This window comes from Crocodylus siamensis, chromosome 15 (assembly GCF_052110815.1).
Source record: "Crocodylus siamensis isolate JL-2025a chromosome 15, ASM5211081v1, whole genome shotgun sequence".
Classification (NCBI taxonomy): domain Eukaryota; kingdom Metazoa; phylum Chordata; order Crocodylia; family Crocodylidae; genus Crocodylus; species Crocodylus siamensis.
In genome coordinates, this window is record NC_143409.1 from 53,252,790 (window position 1) to 53,277,671 (window position 24,882).

At 53.5% G+C, this 24,882-nt stretch overlaps 1 protein-coding gene across 1 annotated transcript in view; it reads right to left on the reverse strand.

Moving 5' to 3' along the window:
- Positions 1 to 24,882, reverse strand: part of LOC149852864 (complement C4-like) — a 40,771-nt gene that overhangs the window by 14,088 nt on the left and 1,801 nt on the right. The window contains exons 3-23 of the mRNA XM_090028433.1: positions 18,813 to 18,999; positions 18,062 to 18,132; positions 17,513 to 17,601; positions 16,701 to 16,783; positions 16,439 to 16,535; positions 16,264 to 16,369; positions 15,414 to 15,537; positions 14,919 to 15,034; positions 14,298 to 14,468; positions 13,612 to 13,791; positions 13,206 to 13,388; positions 12,842 to 12,997; positions 10,988 to 11,114; positions 10,825 to 10,896; positions 2,337 to 2,544; positions 2,175 to 2,197; positions 1,867 to 1,978; positions 1,715 to 1,785; positions 1,288 to 1,427; positions 891 to 1,091; positions 169 to 220 (exon numbers count right to left, since the gene is read on the reverse strand). Of these exons, the coding sequence (XP_089884559.1) occupies positions 169 to 220; positions 891 to 1,091; positions 1,288 to 1,427; positions 1,715 to 1,785; positions 1,867 to 1,978; positions 2,175 to 2,197; positions 2,337 to 2,544; positions 10,825 to 10,896; positions 10,988 to 11,114; positions 12,842 to 12,997; positions 13,206 to 13,388; positions 13,612 to 13,791; positions 14,298 to 14,468; positions 14,919 to 15,034; positions 15,414 to 15,537; positions 16,264 to 16,369; positions 16,439 to 16,535; positions 16,701 to 16,783; positions 17,513 to 17,601; positions 18,062 to 18,132; positions 18,813 to 18,999 (2,569 nt within the window). The remainder of the gene's footprint in view (positions 1 to 168; positions 221 to 890; positions 1,092 to 1,287; positions 1,428 to 1,714; positions 1,786 to 1,866; positions 1,979 to 2,174; positions 2,198 to 2,336; positions 2,545 to 10,824; positions 10,897 to 10,987; positions 11,115 to 12,841; positions 12,998 to 13,205; positions 13,389 to 13,611; positions 13,792 to 14,297; positions 14,469 to 14,918; positions 15,035 to 15,413; positions 15,538 to 16,263; positions 16,370 to 16,438; positions 16,536 to 16,700; positions 16,784 to 17,512; positions 17,602 to 18,061; positions 18,133 to 18,812; positions 19,000 to 24,882) is intronic.

Here is a 24,882-nt window from a genome sequence, read left to right on the forward strand (position 1 = left end):
TCCCGAGTATCCTCGAAACCTCCAACCCCATTCAACATCCCTGCCCCCACCCAGCACCCCCAAGACACTGTCCCATCTCAGGGGTCCTTAAAAGAACGCCCCCCCCAAGCTGGCCAGCATCCCCATAGACCCTACCCAACCCCCATACCCCTGGGGGGCATCTCCCACCAGTAGGATCCAGCAAGTAGGTCTTCTCCTCCAAGCAGGGGGCCCCTTCTCTCTGCAGGAGGAAGAGGAGAAGATCAGGTCTGACATGGGGGAAGGGGCCAGGGAGGGAGTCAGGAGTAAATGTCAAAGTCAGGTCAAAGGAGGCCCAGGGCCAGAGTGGGAGAAGAGGGACAAAGTGTTGGGGGAAAAGGCAGAGGGAGGGGTGTCAGGGAGCAGGAAGTGATCCAAGGGGAGAGTGAAAGGTCATGAATCAGGAGTGCCATGGGAAGCTTAGGGATCAGGGAAGGGTCAGGGGTCAGTGCAGGACCAGGAAGAGGTCAGGATGGTATCAAGGGCTAGAAAAAAGTCAAGGTGGGGTCGAGGATTCAAGAAGAGTTCAGGGATTAAGGAACAGGGGTAAGGAAGAGGTCAGGATAGTCACAAGAGTCCCTGGGGTCCAGGAAGAGGTCAGAGTTCATGGTGTGGTCAGGAAAAGGTCAGAGGTCAGGAGAAGCTTAAAAATCAGGGTAGGATCAAGAGGAAGTCAGCGATGATTCTAGGCCAGAGGTCAGGAAGAGGCCAGGGAGGGAGTTGCAAGGATCTTAGGGATCAGGGTAAGGTCAAGAATCAGGAAACAAGGGGGGATCTGGAAGAGGACAGAGAGGTCAGAGGCACAGGATCAGGAAGAGATCAGGGTGGAGTCGGGGTGAGGAGGAAGAGGTCAGGGCAGGGGCAGGGCCCACCTCAACGTGGAGGGTGCGGGTGATGCTGTCGCCAAGACCAAATTGCCCGCGGGCGCTGACAGTGATGGGGATGTCAGTTGCCCCCAAAGGCACCAGGGCAAAGGGCACAGCCAGCGCCCCCTGGCCTGGCACCTGCACCTGCTGCCGGCCCCCCCCTGCAGGTGCACAGACCTCTTCTTCCAGCTCCAGCTGCACCCGCACCTGCAGGGGCAGGGGACAGGGGTCAGGCACTACCCTGGGGCACCCCCACATCACATCGGGAAGGGGGGCCTGTAGACCAGGGTGGAGGGGTCTCATGTCAAGGGACCCTAAGCAGAGGGTGCTGGAGGAGTCCAGGGGGGTCCTGCTGGACTTGGTGTATTGGGGAATCCCACAGGGGCTGGTGGGGGGGTCTCACATCAAGGGGCTCAGGCCCATGGTTGTAGAGAACGGGCGTGATCTGCAGCTGCTCGAAGCGCCGCACGCTGTAGGGCAGCCGCAGGGAGACGTGGAAGACCTGGGTCACTGGGACACGCAGCGGGGACGAGACGCACAGACCTGGGTGGAGGAGCTGGGGTAAGCATAGGAGGCCAAGAGAGCAGCAGCCTGCAGGTCTGGAGCGAGGGGCACCAAAAGGCCCAGGAGGGAAGCAGAGAGCTGCAGCTTGGGAGTGAGGGGCACCGCCCAGACCAGGGCACCAGCGGGCTGGGGAGGGGGTGCGGGCTGCAGATTGAGAGTGAGGGGCACTGACAGGGATGGGATAGTAGGTGGCTATGGGTCAGGAGTGAGGGGCACCAGCAGGGCTGGCGGGGCAGGGAGCACAGGTCAGGAGTTGGGGGACTCACCGGTGCGGGGCGACATGCTGACAGCCTGGATCTCCCACGTGGTGATGGAGTCGGGCACCAGGAAGCTCTGCCTAGGGACACAGACAGGAGTGGGGGAAGGGTCAGTGTGGCGAGAGGGGCAGGGGGGGCATCAGGCAGGGGTGGTCTCTGACCGGCTGGTGCCCTCCACAGTGACAGTAGTCCAGAGCCAGCTCTCAGGGAAGACGCTCCGCGGTTGCAGAGCGTCATCGTCAAAGAACTCGTCCTCGTCCTCCATGGCCTGGGCTGGAGCAGGGAGGGAGGGTCAGAGGGAGAAAGACCCTCCCCCAGTCCTCCCCAATCCGAGCTAGACCACTGTCACCTCCTAGCTAAACCCCAGCCCCCCTCCCCTCCCAGAGAACCCAGGCTCCCAGACCCCTGCTCCCACCCCGCAGGGTAGGGATTGAACCCCAACGTCCGGGCTCCCAGCCCCTCGCCTCACACCCGAGCCCCCTGAACTCCTCCCTGGGGCGAGACCCCAGGCGTCCGGGCTGCCTCCCTAGCGGTGTGGACCCAAGCGTCCAAGCTTCTCCCCAGAGGTGTGAACCCAGGTGTCCGGGCTCCCTCGCCCCATTCTCCAGGACCAGGTATCCAGGGGCCTTACCGCGGGCCAGCCCGGGGGGGCGGCGCAGCCAATTCTGGCGCCGGAGTTTGGTGGCGAAGGTTGCAGCAGTCAAGGAAGGCGCTGCGGCAGCGGGTGGCAGAGCTGGGGATGCGGGCAGCCCGGTCCTCGCACGAGCGCCGCATGGGCATTGCTGTCAGCCCGTCCCGGCAACACCGCTGCAGCCGCGCGTCACCCTGGTACCGCCCAGCTGGAGGGAAGGGGGCGGGGTGGAGTGTCAGAGCTGGGGGGGGCAACAGGTCGACAGGGGGGTGGTGGATGGGCAAACGTGTGGATAGCTGGGTTTGGATGTGAAGAAAGAGATGGAAGGATGGACTGACAAATGGACGGGTGGATGGACGACTGTCTTTCAGGTACAACGGACAGAAGGACAGAGAGAGAATGGGGTGGGTGGAGGGCCGTTCTTGGGCATGGGTGGAGAGACAGAGGGAAAGAAAGAAGGACAGATGGATGGAGTGGGTACATGGATGGATGGATGGATGGACGGACTTAGGGAAGGGATGAATAGAAGAAGGATGGATGAAGGAAGAAATAGGTGTTTGGCTGTACCTGGGTATGGCTGGACAGATGGAGTGACGGATGGAGGAACGGAGAGATGGATGGATGGATGGACCTAGGAGAGAGCTGCACTGCCAGCCCTGGTGGTGCAGCTGGGGCTGGCAGTGCTTGGGAACAGATGGAGGAGGCACATGAAGGTAAATGGATGGGAGGGTGGATGGACTGACTGATGGATGGTGAGGACTGTGAAAGAAAGCGTGGGGTCGCTCTCCACACCCAAATACAGTCCAAGTATTTAGACCTCCGTGAAAGGGTCCTCGCCTACTCTCTGGGGCCCTATCCGAACCTCACAGTAGGAGGAGGGTAGGTATAACTAAGAAAAGTTGCTACAGAAGCTGCAAAAACTATTTTACCATAGCATAGGTTCACAGATGTTAGGATCAGAAGGGATCTCAATAGATCATCGAGTCCCCTCGATAGGGGACTCCCTATAGACAGGAAAGTGCTGGGCTCAGATGACCCAGCCAGATGCCCATCCAACCTCCTCTTGAAGACCCCCAGGGTGGGGGAGAGCCCCACCTCCCTTGGGAGCCTGTTCCAGACCTTGGCCACTAACTGTGAAGAAGTTCCTCCTAATGTCTAGTCTAAATCTGCTCTCTGCTAGCTTATGGCCATTACTTCTTGTGACCCCCGGGGCGCCTTGCTGAGTAGATCCTCACCAATTCCCTTCTGTGCCCCCATGATGAATTTATAGGCAGCCACAAGGTCGCTTCTCAACCTTCTCTTGCAGAGGCCGAAGAGGTCCAGGTGCCCTCATCTCTCCTCGTAGGGCTCGGCCTGCAAGCCCCTAACCATACGAGTGGCCTCCTCTAGACCCTCTCCATGTTGTCCACATCCCTCTTGAAGTGTGGTGCCCAAAACTGGACGCAGGACTCCAGCTGCGGCCTGACCAGCGCCCGATAGAGGGAAGTATCACCTCCTGGGTGCTATTTGCTGTGCAGCTGCCGATGCACGATAAAGTGCTGTTAGCTTTGCTGATGTCTTCGTCGCGCTGACAACTCGTGTTCATCTTGGAGTCCACCAGGACTCCGAGATCCCTTTCCACTTCCATGCTGCAGAGCAGGTCATTTCCTAGGCAGTAGGTGCTGGACATTTCTCCTCCCTAGATGCAGCACTTTGCATTTCTCCTTCGTAAATCGCATCCTACTGTTTTCTGCCCTCTTGTCCAACCTGTCCAGGTCTGCCTCTAGTTGTTCCCTGCCCTCCGGTGTGTCCACTTCTCCCCACAGCTTTGTACACTTTACTTCCTCGTCCAAGTCACGGATGACGACACTGAAGAGTATCGGTCCAAGGACCACGCCCTGCAGGACCCCACTGCCCACGTCCTTCCAAGTCGATACCAACCCATCCCCCACCACTCTCTGGGTACGACCCTCTAGCCAATTTGCCACCCACCAGACTGTGTAATCATCCAAGTCACAGCCTCTTAATTTGTTCACCAGTACGGGGTGGGATACCGTATCAAAGGCCTTCCTGAAGTCTAAAGAAACGATATCAACCCCTACTCCTGCGTCCAGGTGTTTTGCAACCTGGTCATAAAAAGAGACTAGATTAGTCAGGCATGATCTACCTGCTACAGACCCGTGCTGGTTTCCCCTCAGCATAATTTCTCCTGCTGGGCTCTCACAGATATGAGCCTTAATAATCTTTTCAAAGACTTTACCAAGGATGGAGGTGAGGCTGACTGGCCTGTACTTGCCTGGATCCTCCTTCCTCCCCTTCTTGAAAATAGGGACCATGCTGGCCCTTTTCCAGTCCTCCGGGACCTGGCCTGTGCGCCACGAGTGCTCAAATAGTCATTGCACAGCCACTGGCAAGAAATCAGCCAGTGCCTTCAGTACCCTTGGATGGAGCTTATCTGGCCTGCCAACTTAAACACACCCAGTCCTTCCAAGTGACTCTGCACCATCTCAGGGTCAGCGCCTGGAGGTCCGGCACCCAGCTGTTGCCTCTCTACAATCCCATTGTGAGACTTGTCTTGCCTCTCGCTTAGGAAGACTGAGGCCGAGAACTCATTGAGGAGTTCAGCCTTGTCCCCCTGTCTGTCCCCAATTGCTTTTGCCCATTCAGTGGTGGTCCTATACCGCCCTGGGCCTTCCTTTTACTCCCTATCTATTTCCCCTTTCCTCCTTACTGGGATCATCTTCCTCTGTGCCCAAAGGATCACTTCCTTATGGCAGCACCAACCGGCAAATGGCAAATGCCAGTACCAACTGACTCAGTCATGGGGACCATACTTTAACGATTTGTCCATGAACAAAAATTAAACAGGTGCCCTTGGGACACCAGTAGATTCACTGGCCCCTGGCATGGGAAACTCTGTGTTCACAGTGGGAGGCCCTGGCCACTGCAGATAAGCCCAAGATCGGCAAAAAGTATAAGACAAGAGCATTGATGGAAGGGGTGCTCCAAATCTGCCGTGCTCTGCACCAAGAAGTTATTTGATTGCAAACTGATATTGAGAACCAAGAATTAGAAATTGTGGCTGCTAAAAAGGGGGGCAGAAAATGGGAAAACTAGCACTCAAACACTGACAGCACAAAACCTCAGCCTCATTACCACCGCTAAGGAGAAAGGGGGAAAACGAAAGGAAGCAGAGTGAAAAGCTGAAGGGCTAGAAGTTGAGACCGATCACTGGAAGGCTAAAGCAGAAGCAGAAGGGGGAAGCAGGCAAATGTTAGAGCAGAGCTGTCAGGTACGGCAGCAGGGCCTGATCACTCTACTTGCAATCAGCAGACTGCTGTCCCCAAAGAGGAGCTAAACGCCTCTGGGGGGGATTCTCTCAGCAGTTCATCCTGAGGCAATTCACATTTTTACCGCAGAGATCCTACAGCCTCATCCTCCCCCAGACAGCCCAAATCCTCTGACCTCTACATGTCCAGTTATTACAGATCACAAAACCCCAATGTCACCAGAATCCCAACCTGTTTCTGAATCAGGCCCACCTCCCTCAGCTCCTTCCTGTAATGGAAAGAAATGTGCCTGCGGCCCCTGTCCTCACCCATACAACAGAGATCTTAGATGCAAACAATACCGTCACTCACTCATGTGTGGAAAACTCCCCGCTAGCTCCTGCTCAAGCAGCTGCTCTTGGCAAAACCCTTGGACCCCCTGAATAGCTCATCAGTTTTGGATTGGGTTACAACCATCTGTAACATGCCTACTTTTTACTATCAACTTCGTTTGCAAGCCCTGCTCAGAGAAACCATGCATCCTGCTGAGTCCCTAGTAAAATTAAATTTGGAACCAGCTCCGAATATGCAGAAACCTTATGGTGACTTATTCAGTACCTCCATCCAGGAGATAGCCCATTGGGCTTATTTTACTCTGAAAAGCAGAAGCCTGAGGAGCGCCCAAGATTTTTCTTGGACAATAAAAAATTCTTAGGCAAATTTTATGGGATTGTTCCCAACCCACCTCAAGGGAAACAGCGTAATTATGATACCCCTGAGTTTAGCTCAGTGGTGCTGCATTCCTTAAACAATGAAATGAAACTTATGGCTATTAATTGTCCTGATCCAGTGCCTCTAGATAACACAACCACCTGACTTCGTGATGCGTCTACACATACACGCCCATACTGTGCAGTAACTATGGTGACTTACACCGAGTTGGGCATAAATTTGATACCTGCATCATGCAAGTATCAAATTTACACCAGATTAGTTACTATGCAGTAACGCACATGTAGACACCTTGCTGCACAGGAACAGTGTGTGCGTGGACTGACTTGGAACTAACTTTAGTCCCAAGTCAGTCCACACACCAGGGGCGACTGGTGCCTCCTGAGTCAGGGAGGGCATTTGCCCCCCCAGTGGCCAGTCAGCAACAGGGGAGGTTCCCCCCAGCTGATCATGCTGAACAGGGGGGTGGTCCCTCCCCACCACTCACATGCGCTGACCCGGAAGTGCCTGCAGCGCTTCTCCTGGCTCCCCCACTCCCTGGCCAGTGCTCTCAGGGGGGCACCAGCACTCCCGCCTGCCCCCCCGCCCATTGCTTAAGCAGGGAATGCTGGCTGTAACGGGGTGCACCAGCACTCTCAGGGGGTGCACGTGCACCCCCGTGCACACACGAAGTGTCACCACTGCCACACACAATGTTACTGCGCGTTAACAACTGTATATGTAGATGCCAGCCTAAAAATTTCTTACTGCGCAGTAACTTGCACTTGCAGATGCTCCCACTGATTATTTCTCAGGCGTTGCCTTAGGAGTGTGTGACAGAGTACAAAATGGTCCCTGCAATGGATAAAGTAAAAACATTGTCTTGAATATGAGACTTCACAAAAGATGAATCTTCTTCAAAAGATGCATCTGATTCCACAGTAGCCTTAAGATACAAACTTGACCCCTCTCCATTTCCAGACCCAAAGTATCCTGACTGTTGGCAGATAAATTGGTTCCCAGTTCCCAGCTGGATTCCAGATGTACAAGTTAATGTGTTCCTAACAATGAATACAAATTCCTCTCAGTCTGACTTCATGTGGGGAACTGATACCCCACAGGCTAGGCATACCACAACCACAATGTGAGCAATGCCACCTTTGAACTAACTTTTGCAGTGAATAGCCCTGACAGTGGTATCTGGAAACTTTGGGGTCCAAATGGGATGACAAAAATGCAACTGGTTAAAATACAGGGGATGGCACACAAACTAGCAGCAGATCCTGTGGTGGTAAAAAACAAACGTGCTGTTAAATGTGGGGATCCAACCCACAGTTCATGTAATAACAAATTTGAATGAACTTGTCCTAAGCCATTATTCAGCAAGAAAACCTCAGTGCGTAAGCCTCACGCAACCCCTACAAAAGGGATGAGAAAAATGGTTAGCAGGAAAAGTCCTCATTAACATGAGGCAAAGAAATAAAAGACCATTGGACACAGTTCTCAAGGCTGCAGGAACCAGTTTGGGAGTGCACAACTCCACTGACTCTGAAACAATGGCTAATAAGCTCAGTAGTCTGGGATCCATTATACAGAAAATGGATATCCCTTTACACTGGGGCGGGCAATGACTTCAGGCGGAGGGCCACTTACTGAGGTTTGGCAAGCCATCAAGGGATGCATGACAGGCAGCCGGGGCAGATGAATATAAATTTTCTAAAGTTTTTAGGGGCTGCGTGGGCTCGACAGAATGGCCTGGCGGGCCGCATCTGGCCTGCGAGCCACATTTTGGCCACCCTGCTTTACATGAAGAGCTGCATGAAATTAGCCAGCTACAGCTACAAATAAATGACACCTTAACGGCTGACAGTGCTGCTCTGGCAAAGGCAAGCTTGTGGTTGGAGGCAAACACCTCAACCACCCTCACCTGTGTGTGGGCACAGATATGACAATACGTTATTGCCAAAGTCATGATTGAGTAATCAATCCTTAGGAGAAAATATACCTGAAATTATGAGGAAATTAAGTACTGGTCCCTCGGCAAAATACATTACAAATACTCTTAGCCTTGCCATTATGGAGTATCAGCCACAGCAAGTTCTACATACAGTCCACTGGTAGCCCTGGGTGTTACCATCAACCACACTCTGCTCAGGCCTATTATATCCTCTCAATGGGCAATAAAAGTACAAGACCCCTGGAAAGAAATTAATTTTCAGTCCTGTGAGAAAACTGACCAGCATGCCTATGTATGCCCCAGTTCTGGTTTGTATTATAAAGATGTATTCTTGATCAAGCAGAGTGTCACTATTCCATGTACAGAGACTATTGTAACCAAAGTGCTGTCATTCACACTGGGGCAGGGTGTGCAAGTACTGAAACTACGTGCAAGGTGTTACCGATTAATGCACAAAATGTCTCTTTAAATGGAAGCTCTAATTGTTTTTGTAATATTGTAGAAATCATAGGCTGTGATTTTAACTTTAGTAGACAAACGCTAGAACAACCATCTTTTACATGGAGTTTTCACATTTTCAATAAACCTGATTTAAATGATGTCCAATTAGGGATGTCTTCAGATGAGCTGCAAAAGTTAATTTATCATCCAGACCTGCATAAAAAGGTCCAGGAAGTTCAAGCATCAGCAAAACACACTGTTGTTACAGTACAACGCAGGAGTAAAAACCATAATTCATTTACTGGATACAGCAAAAAATGCCACACAGCATCGCTGGTGAAAAACTCTTTTTGGGTGGTCTCCAACTTAGGCTGCCATTCTAAATGTGGCCTTGCATCCCACTGTGGCGGTTTTATAAGTATTGGTGTATTGCTAGCGTTTGTACAATGCATCATCACATGTAGGGCCCCAAGGCTGCTTCTAAGAATGGAAACCCATGCTCTACGGCGGAGCTGAGAGCCCTTTTAACTCAAATATAAATAAGTAGCACGGAAGCATGGCTGGTGAGAAAATCTAACCTGAGACAGTGGCCCCATCTACCTTGATGGTAATGCTGGACTGTCTTGTTGATGCTACATAAATGCTTTACAAGCATCAAGTCAGACACTGATGACTGTGAAAGCTCAGCTGGAACTACAGATGACATTTAAATGACCATATTAAAACAATAGTGCATGTTGCACAAGAATGCAAGATCATGACTGGGACCATGGGAAACGAAGCAATCCCAATTGATTTCATCTCCTGTGCTAGTTGCAAATGTACCTAAAGTTTTATTGTGCTAAACCATTCATAAATAACTGCATATCTGTACATGAGTGTATACTCCTTGTTCACACATCCTCCCTTCATTAGGGCATGTTTCTCAGAACAGGCATTCAATGTCTGGTATGAGGTTTTGCAACCGTCTTCATAGACCATCACCAATGCAGACAAATTTGAGTTCTGCCCCATTGTTAAAACAACTACCCAGAACAGTGTCCTGTGATCAGTGCCCCAAAGTATCCCGTTCAGTCAATCAAGACCCATCCCATTTGATTGACGTCAAGCCCTCTTAGAGGTTGAGAGAGGCCTGGGCCACTTCCATTTTTTGAGGCTCCTGGTATATTAAAAAAATATTAATTCATAGTGCACTACAGGTGGTGCGGTCCGGTAACGGGACACACGTTTAAAGTTGTATAATGAACGTTTTCTTCTTTCAATCCTGTCAGTGTATCTCTGTGTCTGTATGTATAACCTCATTTGGAGATAACGTCAAGAGTCTAAATTTGAGGCCCTCCGTGAATGAGAGGCCCGGGCCAAATGGCCCTCCTGGCCCCCCGCCCCCCCGTGTTAGGCCCTGACTGAAGTATATATAACCTCCAGACTGATAAAAAGCTCGCAAAAACAAGTTTCACAACTAGACAACCCAAAACAGGATCCGAGCAGTTAGCAACAGCAATGCCATGGTCCCTCCCTCCCTGCTTTGTTTGGATTTTAATTGACCAACTATGAAGGACTTCTTGAAGCTATAAAATAAAGCAGTATAAGAACAAAACAGACCTGCTGGCAAAATGTGAGCTCTAGGAGACACAGAGAGAAATCACTGCAAGGTTGTAACCTGCACCCAGCTGATCACGCCCAGGGACCCATCAGTGCCCAGTGAAGGCTGCAAAGACTGAAACCATTTCCTGCCTGCACTGGTGGGAGACTCTTGCAGTTAGCATATACTAGGATGTTTGTGATAGCCACTTACTGAATATTGGGAAGGAGTACTTTCCGCTATTTAGTTTTATAGCTCACATGTGGTATAGTTATTAAAGCCTTTCTGTCATTAATAAAATGAGGTGTCATGTCAATCCTTAACTACTCTAGGTTCAATTCCCACTTTTGACTGCAACAGATGGCTGGCTAGACAGCAAAGTTGGGGTGGGGGGGTGTTGAAGGGTTGAGGGGATGGATGGACAGACAAATGGTTGTGCTGGGGGATAGATGGGCGGAAGGATCAATGCACAGAGGAAGGGATGGGCGGGTGGCTGTGCATGGGGGTGGAGGGTAGACAGACAAACATTCAAGTGCCCCCCGCACTCACCTCTCTCCCACAGCTGCCTCTGGAAGTCGAGTGAGCGCTTCTTCCTGGGGGCATCCATGCCGCACCCATGACCTGAGGCAAAGGTCACTGTAGCGTCACACAGGGTCCTCCAGCTGCCCTGGCCTGCACCCTTTAGCCTGGGGACCCCCCAGCCCCATCTCACCTGTCCAGACGGCACTATGCAGGTCCCCGGCGCGCAAGGCCAGGCCGGCATCTGTGAAGACCGCCAAGGTGTCAGCCCCACTCCCTGGCGAGCAGCCCAGGTCATGGCCATTCAGAGCCTCAAACACCTGAACCAGAGGGAGAAGTGGGAATGGGTAGGTGGATGGAGAGATGGATGGAGGAGTAGAGGGACGAACAGACAGACAGACAGGTGGGGGTGTTGAGAGATTGAGTGGATGGAGGAAGAGATGGATAGATGTAGTGTTAAATGAGATGGACAGATAAACAGATGCAGTGTTTGAGGGGATTCATGGAGGAACAGATGGTCAGATGAAGAGATGGATGAAGACAAATGGAAGTGTTTGAGGGGATGGATGGATGGATGCGATATGGGAGTTTTTGATAGGATGGGTGGAAGGTGGAGAGATGAACGTTGAGAACACGTATAGAGGAATGGCAGGATGGATAAGAGGAGGAATGGAAAGACGGGGGTGTTTGAAGGGTTTAGTGGATGAATAGATGGATGCATGGAGTATTTGAAGGTTTGGATGAATGGAAAGAGGGACGGGGGAGTGTTTGATGGGATGGATCGAGGAGGAGATGATTGGATGGATGGACAGACATATGGGGATTTTGAGGGGTTGAGTGAATGGATGGAGGAATAGATATAGTGTTTAAGGGGACAGACAAATGGATGGAGCATTTGAGGGGTTGGATGGATGCATGGGTGGGTGGATGGATGGATACAGCATATGAGAACATGGGGGAAGGGGAAGGAGGGAATGTTTGATAGAATGTATGAAGAAGTAGATGAACGGGTGGACAGATAAATAGGGGCATTGAGGGGATGGAGAAATGAATGGATGAACATAGTGTTTGAGAGGGCAGATGGAGGAATGGATGGGTAGATGTAATATATGACAACATGGATGGATAAAAGGAGGGATGAGAGAGCATTTGATGGGGTGGATGGATGGATGGATAAGACATAGTATTTGAAGGGATGGAGGGACGGAGAGTGGGAGGAAGGGATGAAAGAGTGTTTGATGGGATGGATGAGAAAGTAGATGGATTGACAGACAGGAGAGAGGGTGTTGAGCGGTTGAGCAGATGGATGAACAGGAAGATGAGGAATTGAGTGAATGGACAGATGGATGGAAAGAAGGAAGGAACGTTTGAGCGGTTGGTTGGAGGGATGGAGTGAGACAGAGTTTGAAAAAAAGAATGGAGAAATAGAAGAACAAAGAGACAAGTAGGGGTGTTTGAGGGGTTGAGGGAATGGATGGATGGACAAACAGATGGACAGACACAATGTTTCAGGGGACGGGCAGAGGAGTGGGTGAACGGAGGCACGGACAGACAGATAGCGGGGCATTTGATGGGGGCGGGGAGAGGACACAAAAGGTATCATCATTGTCTAAGCCACAAAAGATGTCACCCTCTAAGCCACTTTTCAAACCTAAAACCGAAATCTCTCCCAAAGACCTGGGAAAGAGTCTGCCATTCAGAAGCTGCAACCCCATGCCCCCCTCAAGGTCAAAGGTCAAACCCAAGATCACAGGTCACATCCTGGCCCTGGGAAGTAGCCATGGGTTGGACAGCTCTTGAACACTGTATATCACCACCTGCCAGTCAGAGTCAGGGGGTCAAGTCAAACTCCACTCATGAGGAGTCACCCATGAGATGTCAAAGGGCACACCCAAAAGGTCATAGTTCATGGCCAGCGGGGTAGCAGGCCCTTAACCCCAACAAATGGGTCAGAAATCAGTTCAGAAATCAGAGGTCAGAGGCAAGGCTGGATGGCATCCAAACCCCCGTAGAGGCCAAAGGTTGGGGTCACCAGGAGCTGCGATACCTTGGCAGGCGTGAGGCGGTTGCGGCTATTCAGGACATAGACAGCCGAGTCAACGGCCACCAGGGAAACTGAGGCACGGGTGTCAGTGGAGATGGAGAGACCCAGGGTGCCATGGGGCCTCAGCACCTCACCCTGGGAGTCCACATGCAGCTCCAGCTGGGAGAGGGGAGACAGGGGAGTCAGGTGGTGCCCCCCACCTCATAGCACCCCACATCCTGGTCCCCAAACAGGCCTGCCCAGCCCCAAACCCCAAAGCCACCCCCATGCCAGCCTGGCCCCATAGCCCATCCCTCACATTGCCAGGCCATCCTAGCCCACCAACCTCCCCAGCCCATCCCAGGGCACCCCCCCCACAGGCCAGTACCTTCCCCTCACAGGAGTCCTCCACATCGATCCAGACAGCATTGGCCACCACGTGCCCGTCCAGGTGGTAGTAGGCCACGAGGCGGAAGGCCGGGACTAGCGCGTGGGTGATGGGCACTGAGATGACTGTGGAGTCGCTGCGGGTCACCCAGTGGGCCGAGACGATGGCCCCACGGTTGATGATCTGCGGGGGCAGGGGGACTGAGCTGGGAGTGTGGGGGAGTGCAGCAGGGGGTATCCAGCACCCCTAGGGGGTGCTGGGCCAAGCCAATACTGTCTCCCCAACACTGAGCACTTGCTCATGCAATCTCCTGCCATCACAGGTTGGGCTGGGGGGAGCAGCAAAAGACACCCATCCAGACACAGTGCCCCCACCCCTGGGAACCACTAGGGGGCACCGCACTCACCAGGTAGTAGAAGTGGGGGGGGGCAATGGGCCCCAGGTCCCTGAGCACCACGGAGAGTGTGGTGCCAGGCTGGGCCAGGCGGTCGCGGGGAGCTTGGATGAACAGGAAGGCCCCAGCCTGCGCCCGCATCACCTCGGCCCGCAACGAAGCCACGGCTGGGTGGGTGGTGCCTGCTTGCACCTGGGGAGACACCAGCGTCAGAGGGTGCTGGGGGCCCCTGCCAGAAGCCGGGGACACGCCTTGGCCCCACCCCCTGCCACCCTGAATGCCTGCCCATGTTCTCCTCCCAGCCCCACCCCCTTCACCTCCAGCTCCTCCCCCAATCTCTCCCAGCCCTGCCTCAATTCACCCCCTAGCCCCACCCACACTCCTGGTCCCACCCCATTCACCCCCTAGCCCCACCCTCACTTCCAGCCCTGCCCCCATTGACCCCAAAGCCTCACCCCAATCCAGGCCCCACCCCTTCTTCCATTTAGCCCCAGCCCCATTCACCCCCAAGCCCCAACCTCCCTTTCGGCTCCACCTCCATTCCCCCCAACTCCAGGTCCCACCTCCATTGATCCTAGCCCCACACCCAATCCAGGTCCCACCTAGCCCCACTCCAGGCCCCCTTCCCATTCACCCCTTAACCCCACCCCAAATCCAGGTCCCACCCCCGTTCACCTCCCAGCCTAGCCCCCACTGACCGTGACAGTGCAGGCGGTGGTGTGGGGAGGTAGATTGAGGAGGTGCAGCACAACTCCCTGCTTATTGGCCATCAGCACCTGCGGGGGCAGGGAACTACCCCCCACAACCTCAGTCGTGACCCGCACAGGGATGTGGGAGGCCGGGGAGCCATCAACCTGTGTCACACGGGCCTGGGGCAGGGGGGAAGAAGGTCAGGAGTCCACGGCCCTCCCCCCTGCATCAATGCACACACAGGACTGGGAGGCAAAGCCGCACACAGAACCCAGGCATCTGGGAGGCACCACCCCTGAGGACCCAGGCATCTGGACCCCGCACACATGCGCGCACACACACACACACACACACACACACACACACACGACCCAGATGTTCAGGAAACACACAAGCTTCCAGAACATACAAACACACGGGACCTAGGAATCCAGGACACACACACACACATGCACAGGACCCACATGTTTGGGACACACACACAGGGACCCCAGGCACCAAGGACATGCACAGGACCTAGACATCCTGGACACATGCATGGGACCCAGGCACCCGGGCCCCCCACACGTACACACACCACACACAGACACACGCGCACACAGACCGCAGGGGGTCTGGGCTGCACGCACCAGCACAGAGAAGGGGGCACCAGGCACGAAGTGGCGCTCCGTCCCCGCCAGGTCCACAGTCCATGGGGACATCACAAACTGCACTGAGCTCAGCTCTGCCTCCTCCATCTCCCCACCTGCCAGCACCCGGGATCAGGATCAGGCCCCTCACAGATCAGGAGCAGACCCTGTGTCCAGCCCCTTCCCCACCCCCCCAGGATTGAGCCCCTCCAGGATCAGGCCCTGCTCAGGGACCTCTTAAAGGGTCCAGCTCCCTCCCCACAACCTGACCCCCTCCAGGATCAGGGTCCCCTTAAAAAAAAAACCTTCTGCCCCCAGCCCAGCTCCCCAAAATTTGGGGCCTCCCACATCCAAGGGGGTCCATCACTCACCCCCTATCCCCACTGCCCTTCAAGATTGGTCCCCTCCAAGATAGGGGTCCCCCAGGAGGGTCTAGCCCCCTCTCCACCCTTCCAGGATTGGGCCTGCCTGCCCCCAGACTGGAGCCACACTCACTGGCCGTCTCAATGACGGTGGCAGCGATGTAGAGGCGAGTCCCCACCAGGTCCCGTAGGGGGCGCCCCACCTTCTCCACCAGCAGAGCGCGCCGCAGCATCACGCTCGCCTCCCCATCTGTCACCTGGGGTGGAACCAAAGAGGGCGGGGTCAACAATGACACAGGCCCTCTCCAGCACCTGGGGGCGGGGTCATGGGAACCCTACAGGCCCCGCCTGCTCCAGAACCAGGGGGAGGGGTCAATGGAGCTAGAAGGATCCGCCCCCTCCAGCATCTGATGCAGCGTCAAGGGAGATCTACGCCCCCTTCCCCCCTCTGACACCTGAGAGCAGGTCAAGGGGGGCGCCAGTGGGGGTCCCAGGGCGGGCCTGGAGGATTATAGTGGGGTCTCAGGAAAGTAGCAAGAAGATGGGGAGACTGGAGGGCTTGGGGTGAGCTGGAGGCAAATAGAGGGGACCAGGGTGCCCTGAGGAGGGGTAAGTGGGGGTACCCAGAAAAGATGGGGCCCCAGAGGAGAGAAGGGAGCTCCTGGGGGGGAGGTTCTGGGGGGTCAGGGAGGATGTGGGTTTCAAAGAGATTGAGGGGGACCCCCAGAGGTATCCAGGGACGGTAAGAGAAGATATAGGGGGTTCCCATAGGGGTTGAGGGGTTCAATGGAGGTTCCAGGGGATCCTGGAGAGGTCATGGGAAGTCCCTGGGGGTTATAGCAGGTGTGGTGGGGTCTTGGGGGGAGTCCTGGGGGGTCATGGTGGGGTCCTGAGGGGGTGCTTGGGTCCTGCAGAGTTACAGGAGGGCCCCGAGAGGTCATGTGGGGTCCAAAGGGGACCTGTGGGATCCATGAGGGTCTCACCGTGACCTGCTGCTCCAGCCCCCGTATGAAGACGTGGCCGCCGGTGCCATCGCTGACCCCGAAGCGCAGGAAGGCAGCGCCCGTCACCCCCTTCCCGTAGGTGAACCTGGGGGGCCGAGCAGGGGGTCAAGGGGATCCAGGGGGCTCCAGGGGCCCAGGGAAAGGGGGGCCGTACCTGACGCGCAGGTCGATTCGCAGGTCGCTGCCGCCCTCCTCCGTCACCAGCAGGAAGCCGCGGTCGGGCACCAGGCGCACCTCGAAGTTGGGGAGCACTGGGGAGGGGGAGCAGGGTGTGGGACCCAGGTGTCCAGGCACCCACAGGCCCCTGCTCCACCCCCGCCCCCGGCCGAGAATCCAGGTGTCTGGACTCCCAGCCCCGTCTTCTCTAACCACTGGACCTCGCTCCCCCCAAGCGAACCCAGGCATCCGGGACTCACCGTACTTCTTGACCTCGAACTCGGCGCTGGCGTTGGACTCAAGGGCGTTGGCGAACCGCGCTGTGATGCGCCACGTACCTGGGCTGGGAGGCAGGGAGGAAGTTTGGGGGGACCCAGGTGTCTCAGCTCCCAGAAACCCCTGCTGTCACCCGCCAGGCCTCACTCGCCTCCCAGAGAACTCCAGGCTCCCCACCCCCTTCCCAAGCCCCACCCCCTGCACCTACAGCTCCACCCCGATTTACATGCCCTGTCCTCTCAGCCAGTACACCGCCCCCTCCATCACTTGAGTCTCTAGCTCCGCCCCTTTCCCATACCCTGCCCCCTCAGTCAGAAGCTCCTCCCTCTTCCCTGCTACCCCGCCCATGCTACTAGCAATACCCCTTTCCCATGCCCCGCCTCTCCATCACTAGCTCCGCCCCTTTCCATGCCCCACTACCTCAGTCAGTAGCCCCACCCCCTTTTCATTACCCAGCCCAGCCACTAACTCCACCCCTTCCTATAGCTACACCCTCATACATTTGCTCCGCCTTCTTTCCAATGCCCCAAGCCCTTTGGTAACTCAGCCTGCCCTCTGCTCCTCTAGCTCTGCCCCTTTCCGATGCCCCACACCATCAGCCAGTAGCCCCGCCCACTTACCCGTGCCCCACCCCTATTGTCACTCACTCCACCCCCTCCACCTCTAGCCATTTCTCATGCCCCACCCCCTCCCCATCACTTCCTCCGCCCCCTTTACCATGCCCCCCCTCAGTCACCAGCTACGTCCCCTGGCACTAGCCCCGCCCCTTCAGTTACTAGCCCAAACCCCAACTCACGGGGCAATGTCGGGGATGCTGAGTTGATCCGCAATGACCCAGCTGATGGAGGCCCGCTCCATCCTGCGCACCTGCAGCCCCTGGCTGTTCTGGGGGGGGTCAAAGGTCAGGGGTCAGCACCCCCCATCCTGGGCCCTCACAGCCACAGGCCTCGATCCTAGTTTCCTCAATAGCTCACAGGGGTCTGATCCTACCCCCAGAGGCTCCAATACTGCCCTCCCAATTCCCAGGACCCTGATCCTGCCCCCAACCCCCAGGGTCCGATTCTGCCCCCCGCCCATCCCCCAGGGTCCGATTCTGTCCCCGCCCCAGTTCCAGATTGCCAATCCTGCCCCCCTCGTAGCTCCCAAGGGCTGAATCCTTCCCCACCTCTGAACCTGCCCCCAGACCTCAGGGACCATGAACCTACCCTACCTCCTACCTCCCAGGGCCCCAATCCTGCCTCCAACCTCCAGGGGCCCCAAACCTGCGCCCCGCCCCTTTGCTCACAGGGACCCAATCGTACCCACCCACTTCCCAGGGGCCTGATCCTGCCCCCCCACAACTCACCAGTATGCTGATGACAACAGGCTCGTTGGTGGGCCTCAGTGACTGGTCCAGAGCAAAGACGCGGAAATGCACTGGTGGGGAGGTGGGGGTGAACGGGGGTTTTGAGAGGTCCCATGGGGGCTGCAGGGAGTGGGGAAGTGTGGGGGTCTCTGAAGGAGCCAGATGGTGGGGGATCTCTAGGGACCATGGGCAGATCTTGGAGGTCTTTGGGGGGGGGGGCAGGCTGGGGGTCCTGGAGGGGTCTCTGGGGTGGCTGAGGGGTCTCTGGAGACTGTGGGTGTCTGAGATGTCTGTGTGGTGCCTAGAGAGGATCTGGGGAGTCCCGGGGGTGAGGGGCTAGCCAGGGAAGCCTGGGGCTCTCTAGCAGGGGGGAGGGTTTCACAAGGGTCTTGGGGGTATAGGACTAGCCAGGGGGCTGCAGGACTGGCTAGGGGGACTGCAAAGGTCTCAGGGGTCTCTGGATAGCTTCAGGAGGGTCGCAGAGGAGTGGGAAGTCCTGCAGGTGTAGGGCTGATTTGGGGGCACATGGGGGTCTCTGGTGGAGTCTCCAGAGGTCTTTGCGGGTCTCAGGGGTCTAGGGCTTGCCAGAGGGGCTGTGGGGTTCCCAGGGGGCTCTCCTGGGGTCCCAGGACAGCCAGGAGGACTGTCGGGGCCTCGGGAGGGGGTCCCAAACAGTACGGCTGAGGGGGTCGTGGGGTGTCTCAAGGGGGCCAGCTGGGGGGGCGGTGCTGGGAGTCCCAAGAAGTCTCACCCCTCTGCCGCGGCGTGTAGATCGGCTTGTCGGTCTGCACCAGCAGCTGCCCGCGCCGCCCGCTCCAGCCGAGCCGCAGCGCCACGGAGCCGGGCGGGGGCAGCTGCAGGCTGCGCGCCACCAGCAGCAGCGACCGGTCCTGGCGCTGTCCCCCCAGCCTGCAGCGCTGCGCCTGCTCGGGGGACACCTGCGGGAGAGTCAGCACTGTGATGTCATGGGGATCCCCCCAGGGGGCAGAGGGTCCCTTGCCCTGGGAGCCAATTTTGGGCAGTGATGTCACAGGGAACCCTCACCTAAGGGGAGCCCCTCCCCACAGCTAGCACCAATGACATCAGCACTAGACCAGAAAATGACACCATCAGGAGCTGCTGGGGCAGCGGTTTTCAGCCCCTGCGGGTGGTGCTGGGGGTGGAGCGAAGACCACACAAGGGAAGAGGCTCCGTGCAGAGGGCACGGCCTATGTGGGACTAGCACGCGTGAGAGCAGACAGAGCTGCCAGTTGTCGTAAAGAGGTGTCTGCCAAACATTGCCAGGGTCTTTCATTAAGACAATAAGCAAGATTTGCTTCTACCAGGAAGGTGCACTTTTTCAACAGCACTCCTCATTGTGTGGCACCAGGAGCGGGGTCCAAAGAAAGTGCACGGGAAGATAAGGAACTGCTGAAGAGACGGAGCATCTGAAAACCCCTTCAGGTAAAGCTGCCGAATCATGGAAACATTTTTTAAAGTTTTGACAGATATGCAAGCAACAAAGGAAGATGGGCAGCAAATGGCCTGAATATTGCCACACCTAAGGCTGGTGATGTCTTCAATAGCATGCAGCTAAACCAGGATGAGAAGAACAGCTATGCGACTCCATTACAGAAATTTGCTGAATACTTCATGCCAAAAACAAACAAGACATTTGAGAGAGACAAGTATCACAAAAGAGTGAAAAAAAAGAGGGTGAATGCTTTGAGGAAATCCCAACAGACCCAAAGCTGATGAGCCAGGACTCCAACTTGGGGCAGCTAACCGAGTCCATCATGCAGAAGCAGACTGCAACAAGCATCAGAGGTTCGAAACTACAGAACAAAAGTCTCGGAGGATGTGAATTTGACTGTAGACAAAGCAGTGCGAGTGTGCCAGGCAGCAGAAGTTACTCTCCATAATCTACAAATAACGGAAGGAAAATCAGAAACAGCTACAGTAGAGCAAGTAAACAGCAAGCCAAAGGGGTAATAAGCAGAAAGCAAGCAAGGACAGCAGGAGGATTCACAGAGAGCCCGAGGAATGAAGTTACAGGTGACAGAGCACCAGATTGCAAGAAATGAGGACTCAAGCACCCGAACAGACAATGCCCTGCACTAGGAAAACAGTGCAATGCAAGCAAGCAATATAACCATCTGGCCAGTCTTCAACCAGGAGCAGCAAACAGAGAGAAGTCAAAGCATGCAAATGAACGCAGTGTATCACGATGACACTGATGAAGCACAGACGAGGAATTCAATGTGGCTGCAAAGGCAGGAAGCGACTGAACTGTTGCACCGGGAACTAATGGAAGGGCCATTAACTAAAAAATGGACACAGGCGCACAGGTAAATGCGCTTCCAGAACTAACTGTTAATAAGTTAAAGCAAAACCCCAAGCTGGATCATGGGTAAAAATATAAAACTAAGAGCTTACAATGGGGAGATGATTTCCACCGAGGGAATATGTGAACTAGACATCAAAGTTAAGGATCAAATTGAACCGATAACTTCAGGGAATACTATGCCAATACTGGGGCTAAAAACCTGCCAGAATTTGGGTTTAATTAAGAGAGTATATATGGTAACAAACACCAAGGACACACTGACAGAAGACAGATATTTTGATGTTTTTGAGGGCATTCGTAGATTGGAAACTGGATAGAAAAAGCGAGCTGGCAGAAGCCAATTCGCTGGTCATTCATACCCGTCTAGCCATCAGAAACAGACTAAAAGAAGACCTGAACCAATTGGTGGCATTGAGAATAATTGACAATGTAGACAAACCTACTGAATGGGTACATTTGTTAGTAATTACAGAAAAGATAGATAGGACACTAAGATTATGCTCAGATCCAAAAGAGCTTAATAAATACGTAAAAAGAGAACACTTTCCATTGCTTGCAAGAGACAATATATTTAGCGAATAGCTGGTGTTCAATATTTTTTTCAATTCTGGACGCATCCTCGGGATTTTGGCAAATTTCTTTAGATGAAAAAAGCTCAAGGCTCTGCACTTGTAATACGCCCTTTGGGAGATACTGCTTTTGCAGGCTCCCATTAGGCCTCGAATCAGCAACTGAAATCTTTCACAGGAAAGTGCAGCAAATCTTTGCTGGAGTAGCTGGTGTCGCAGTGAATATTGATGACATCCTTGTATGGGGCAAAACCAAAGAGGAACAGGACTTGCGGCAACAGGGAGCCCTCAACAGGGCGAGGGCAGCAGGGCTGAAACTTAATAAACAGAAATGCAAATTTAAAGATAAAAAAACCACCTACTTGGGGGAATGAATAGCAGAGAATGGGGTGCAAATAGATCCTGAGAGAATAAGGACAATATCAAACATGTCACCCCCACAAGGTCAGGAAGGGGTAGAGTGGTCCCTGGGTATTGTCACCCATGTAGGGAGGTATGTAGAAAACTTGCAGAGCACAGCAGCGAACTGAGAGCACTCCTAAAAACATGAATACTCAGTGGACATGGGATACCAACATGGACAAAGAAGTTGCAAATTTAAAAAAACTTATTTAAACAGCTCCAATCCTTGGGTGTTTTGACAGTAAAAGAGAAATCAAGTTGTCCACAGATGCCTAACAGAGGGCGTTGGGGCAACCCTATAGCAAACGTCTGGTGATCACTGGAGCCCGGGGCATATGCAGCCAGAGCCCTCACAGAAACAGAAAGCCTATATGCACAGATAGAGGAGGAGGCTTTAGCTGTGGTGCACGGGCCACAAATCTGGGGTCACCATTGCAAGAAAGGTGCTCACTAATACATGCCTCCCAGACTACTGAGACTTCTTTTTTGTTACAATTATGTGATTTGCGATTAGACTATAAACCAGGCAAAGACCTAGTGATTGCTGATATTTTGTCTAGGGCAGTTGACAACGCTGTTGACGATGCTGAACTGGAATCTAACACCGCGCACGTCAACGGGATGAAAAAAAAACATTACCCGGTATCGCAGGAGATGTGGCAAAGCTTTGTAGTGGCTACAGCAAAGAATGTAAAGTTCTTTGGGCAGACGCCATATCTTTTATTAGATCAACTAAATAGTTGAGGGAAAGTTCTTTGCAGGCTTACAAAGAACTTTTTTTCCAACTATTTAGTTGGTCTAATAAAAGATATGGCGTCTGCCCAAAGAACTGTGTCTGCCTACACCTTTAGACCAGCATGGTTACAACCAACAACCCTACACCAAAGGATGGCACACTACAGATGGTTATCAAAGGCATCACCATTGAATGGCCCTGGCCATTATATACAAAGTCCATACTTTCAGTTTCAAGCAGATCTCGGTGATTCAGGGTGTTTTGTTCAAGGGTCACAGGATGATAGCGTCTACAGCGGTACAAGCAGTTATGATTCAAAGAGTACATGACGATCATCTGGGATTGAAAAATGGAAGAGGAGAGCCAGGGAAGTATTATATTGGCCACTCATGAATACCCAGATAGAAAATGCTGTACAGGGATGTGACACGTGCCAGAAATACCAGCCTAAGAATATGAAGTAACCAATGTGGATAGACAATGATTTCCAAGAGGCATGGCACAAAGTGGGAATTGATTTGATTACGCTAGCTGGCAAAGATTATCTGTTGGTTTTAGATTATTTTTCTGACTATCCTGACGTTGCTTTATTGGACAGTATGACTGCAGAGCAGATTATACTGCGCTTTAATGCAACAACCTTTTCCAGGCATGGAATTCCACGCAGGATTACGTCTGGCAATGGCCCCCAGTTTTTGGGGCATGAACTTAAAAAACATTGCACAGGTCTATGGCTTCCAGGGCGTTACATCAGTTACACTGAGCCCAAGATGCCCACAGCCTAATGGGCTTGTGGAAAACGGTGTTAAGATGGTAAAGAGATTATTAAAGAAAGGCAACAATTCAGGTGGTGCTCCATATTTAGTGATTCTGAATTACACATCAGTTCCTCCAGCACATGGCCTGTCCCCTGCTGAGATTTTAATATTTAACAGAAAGTTGAGAACTAGATTGCCCAGACTGACCGTAACAAATCACAGGACTGATGCTCACTTGCACAGGTATAAGGCAAAATGCCAAAGCTAAACAAAACTTGTGCTGTGACAAAGGGTCACGGGCTTTGCAGGCACTTAATTTACAATAGTGCAAGCTGGGAACAGAAAGCATGAGTTATTCATCAAGTTGCTCCATGACCTTACGACGTATCGACTCGGGATGGACAGTCTTTTTGACGTAATGGGAGACACTTGCAACACATTCCTGAACAAGGGGAGGAGGATAGGAGGGGAGAAGAGCTGGATACTACATACAAGCAGACTCAGGAAAGTTGCTCAGAGGAGACGACAGAGGAACTAAAGGTGCTTGTACACGACAGGAGTTTAGTTCTTCAGGTTGTATTCTGTGCCCCCAAAAATTGAAACGGTGAGTTTTTAATCGAAACCTAGCCTGTCATTGTATATACGTGATTTGTTCTGGCAGCAAGAGGAGCCTGCTGAAGACAGAAACGGTGAGCAGCCCAATCCTCCCCCCCGCCCCCCCTTGAAGCCTGCCTGCCTCTCCCACAACCAGGGGGCGAGCAAATGGCTGCAACATCCCAAATCGCAACATTGCAAACTAAACGACATTGGGATGCAGTTCAGTTTGCATAGATGCAAACTCATTCAGAACCCCCAAAACTCGGGTACATGTAATGTGTGATGCCATTAAGCCACACAAAGGGCAATTTTCATCAAGTGTACGTCGTCACATTGTCAAGCGGACTATAGACAGGCACAGGAGGGACACCAGCCCAGCAACAGTTACTGCCGACCTCGTGAAGGGACACTAGGAGGGGCTGGATGTGTTTAAGTTAGCAGGCCCGGATGATCTTCATCCAAGGGCGCTGGAGGAATTGGCCAGTGTCGTAGCAGAGCCACTGCCATGGCTGCGTGAGCACTCGTGGCACTCAGAGCAGGGCCCAGAGCACCAGAAAAGGGCCAATGTGGTCCCTATTTTCAAAAGGGGGAGGAAGGAGGATCCGGGTAACTATAGACCAGTTAGTCTCACCTCTATCCTTGGAAAAAGCTTTGAAAAAATTATTAAGGCTCACATTTGTGGGAGTCCAGCAGTAAAAACAATACCAAAGGGCAACCAGCATGGTTCATAGCAGGGAGATCCTGCCTGAGAAACCTTGTTTCTTTTTACAAGGTCACAAATTGCTTAGATGCAGGAGTGGAGATGGATTCATCTACTTGGACTTTAAAAAAGCCTTTGATACAGTGTCTCATCACATTCTCATAAATAAACTAAGTGGCTCTGATGTAGATCATTACTTGGCCAGGCGGGTGGCAAATTGGCTTAAGGGATGCACCCAGGGAGTGATGGTGGACAGGTTGGCGTCGACCTGGAAAGATGTGGGCAGGGGAGTCCCACAAGGCTCAGTCCTTGCACCAGTGCTGTTTAATATTCATCGGCGACTTGGACGACGGCATGGCGAGCACTCTGTCCAAATTTGCAGATGACACCAAATTATGGGGCAAAGTAAACACGCTAGTGGGCAGGGAACGGATTCAGGTGGATTTGGACAGGCTGGAAAAAGTAGGCAGAACAGAATAGGATGCAGTTTAACAAAGGTAAGTGCAAAGCGCTGCACCTGGGGAGAAGGAATCACCAGCACGCTTACGGATTAGAAGACTTCCTAAGCGGCACAGCGGCAGGAAGGGATCTCAGAGTCATAGTTGATTCAAAGATAAACATGAGTTGACAATGTGACAGTGATCAATAGAGCAAAACCGCACTGTACCATGCATTAACAGGGGCATCACGAACAGGTCCAGGGAGGTGATCCTCCCCCTCTACGCGGCACTGG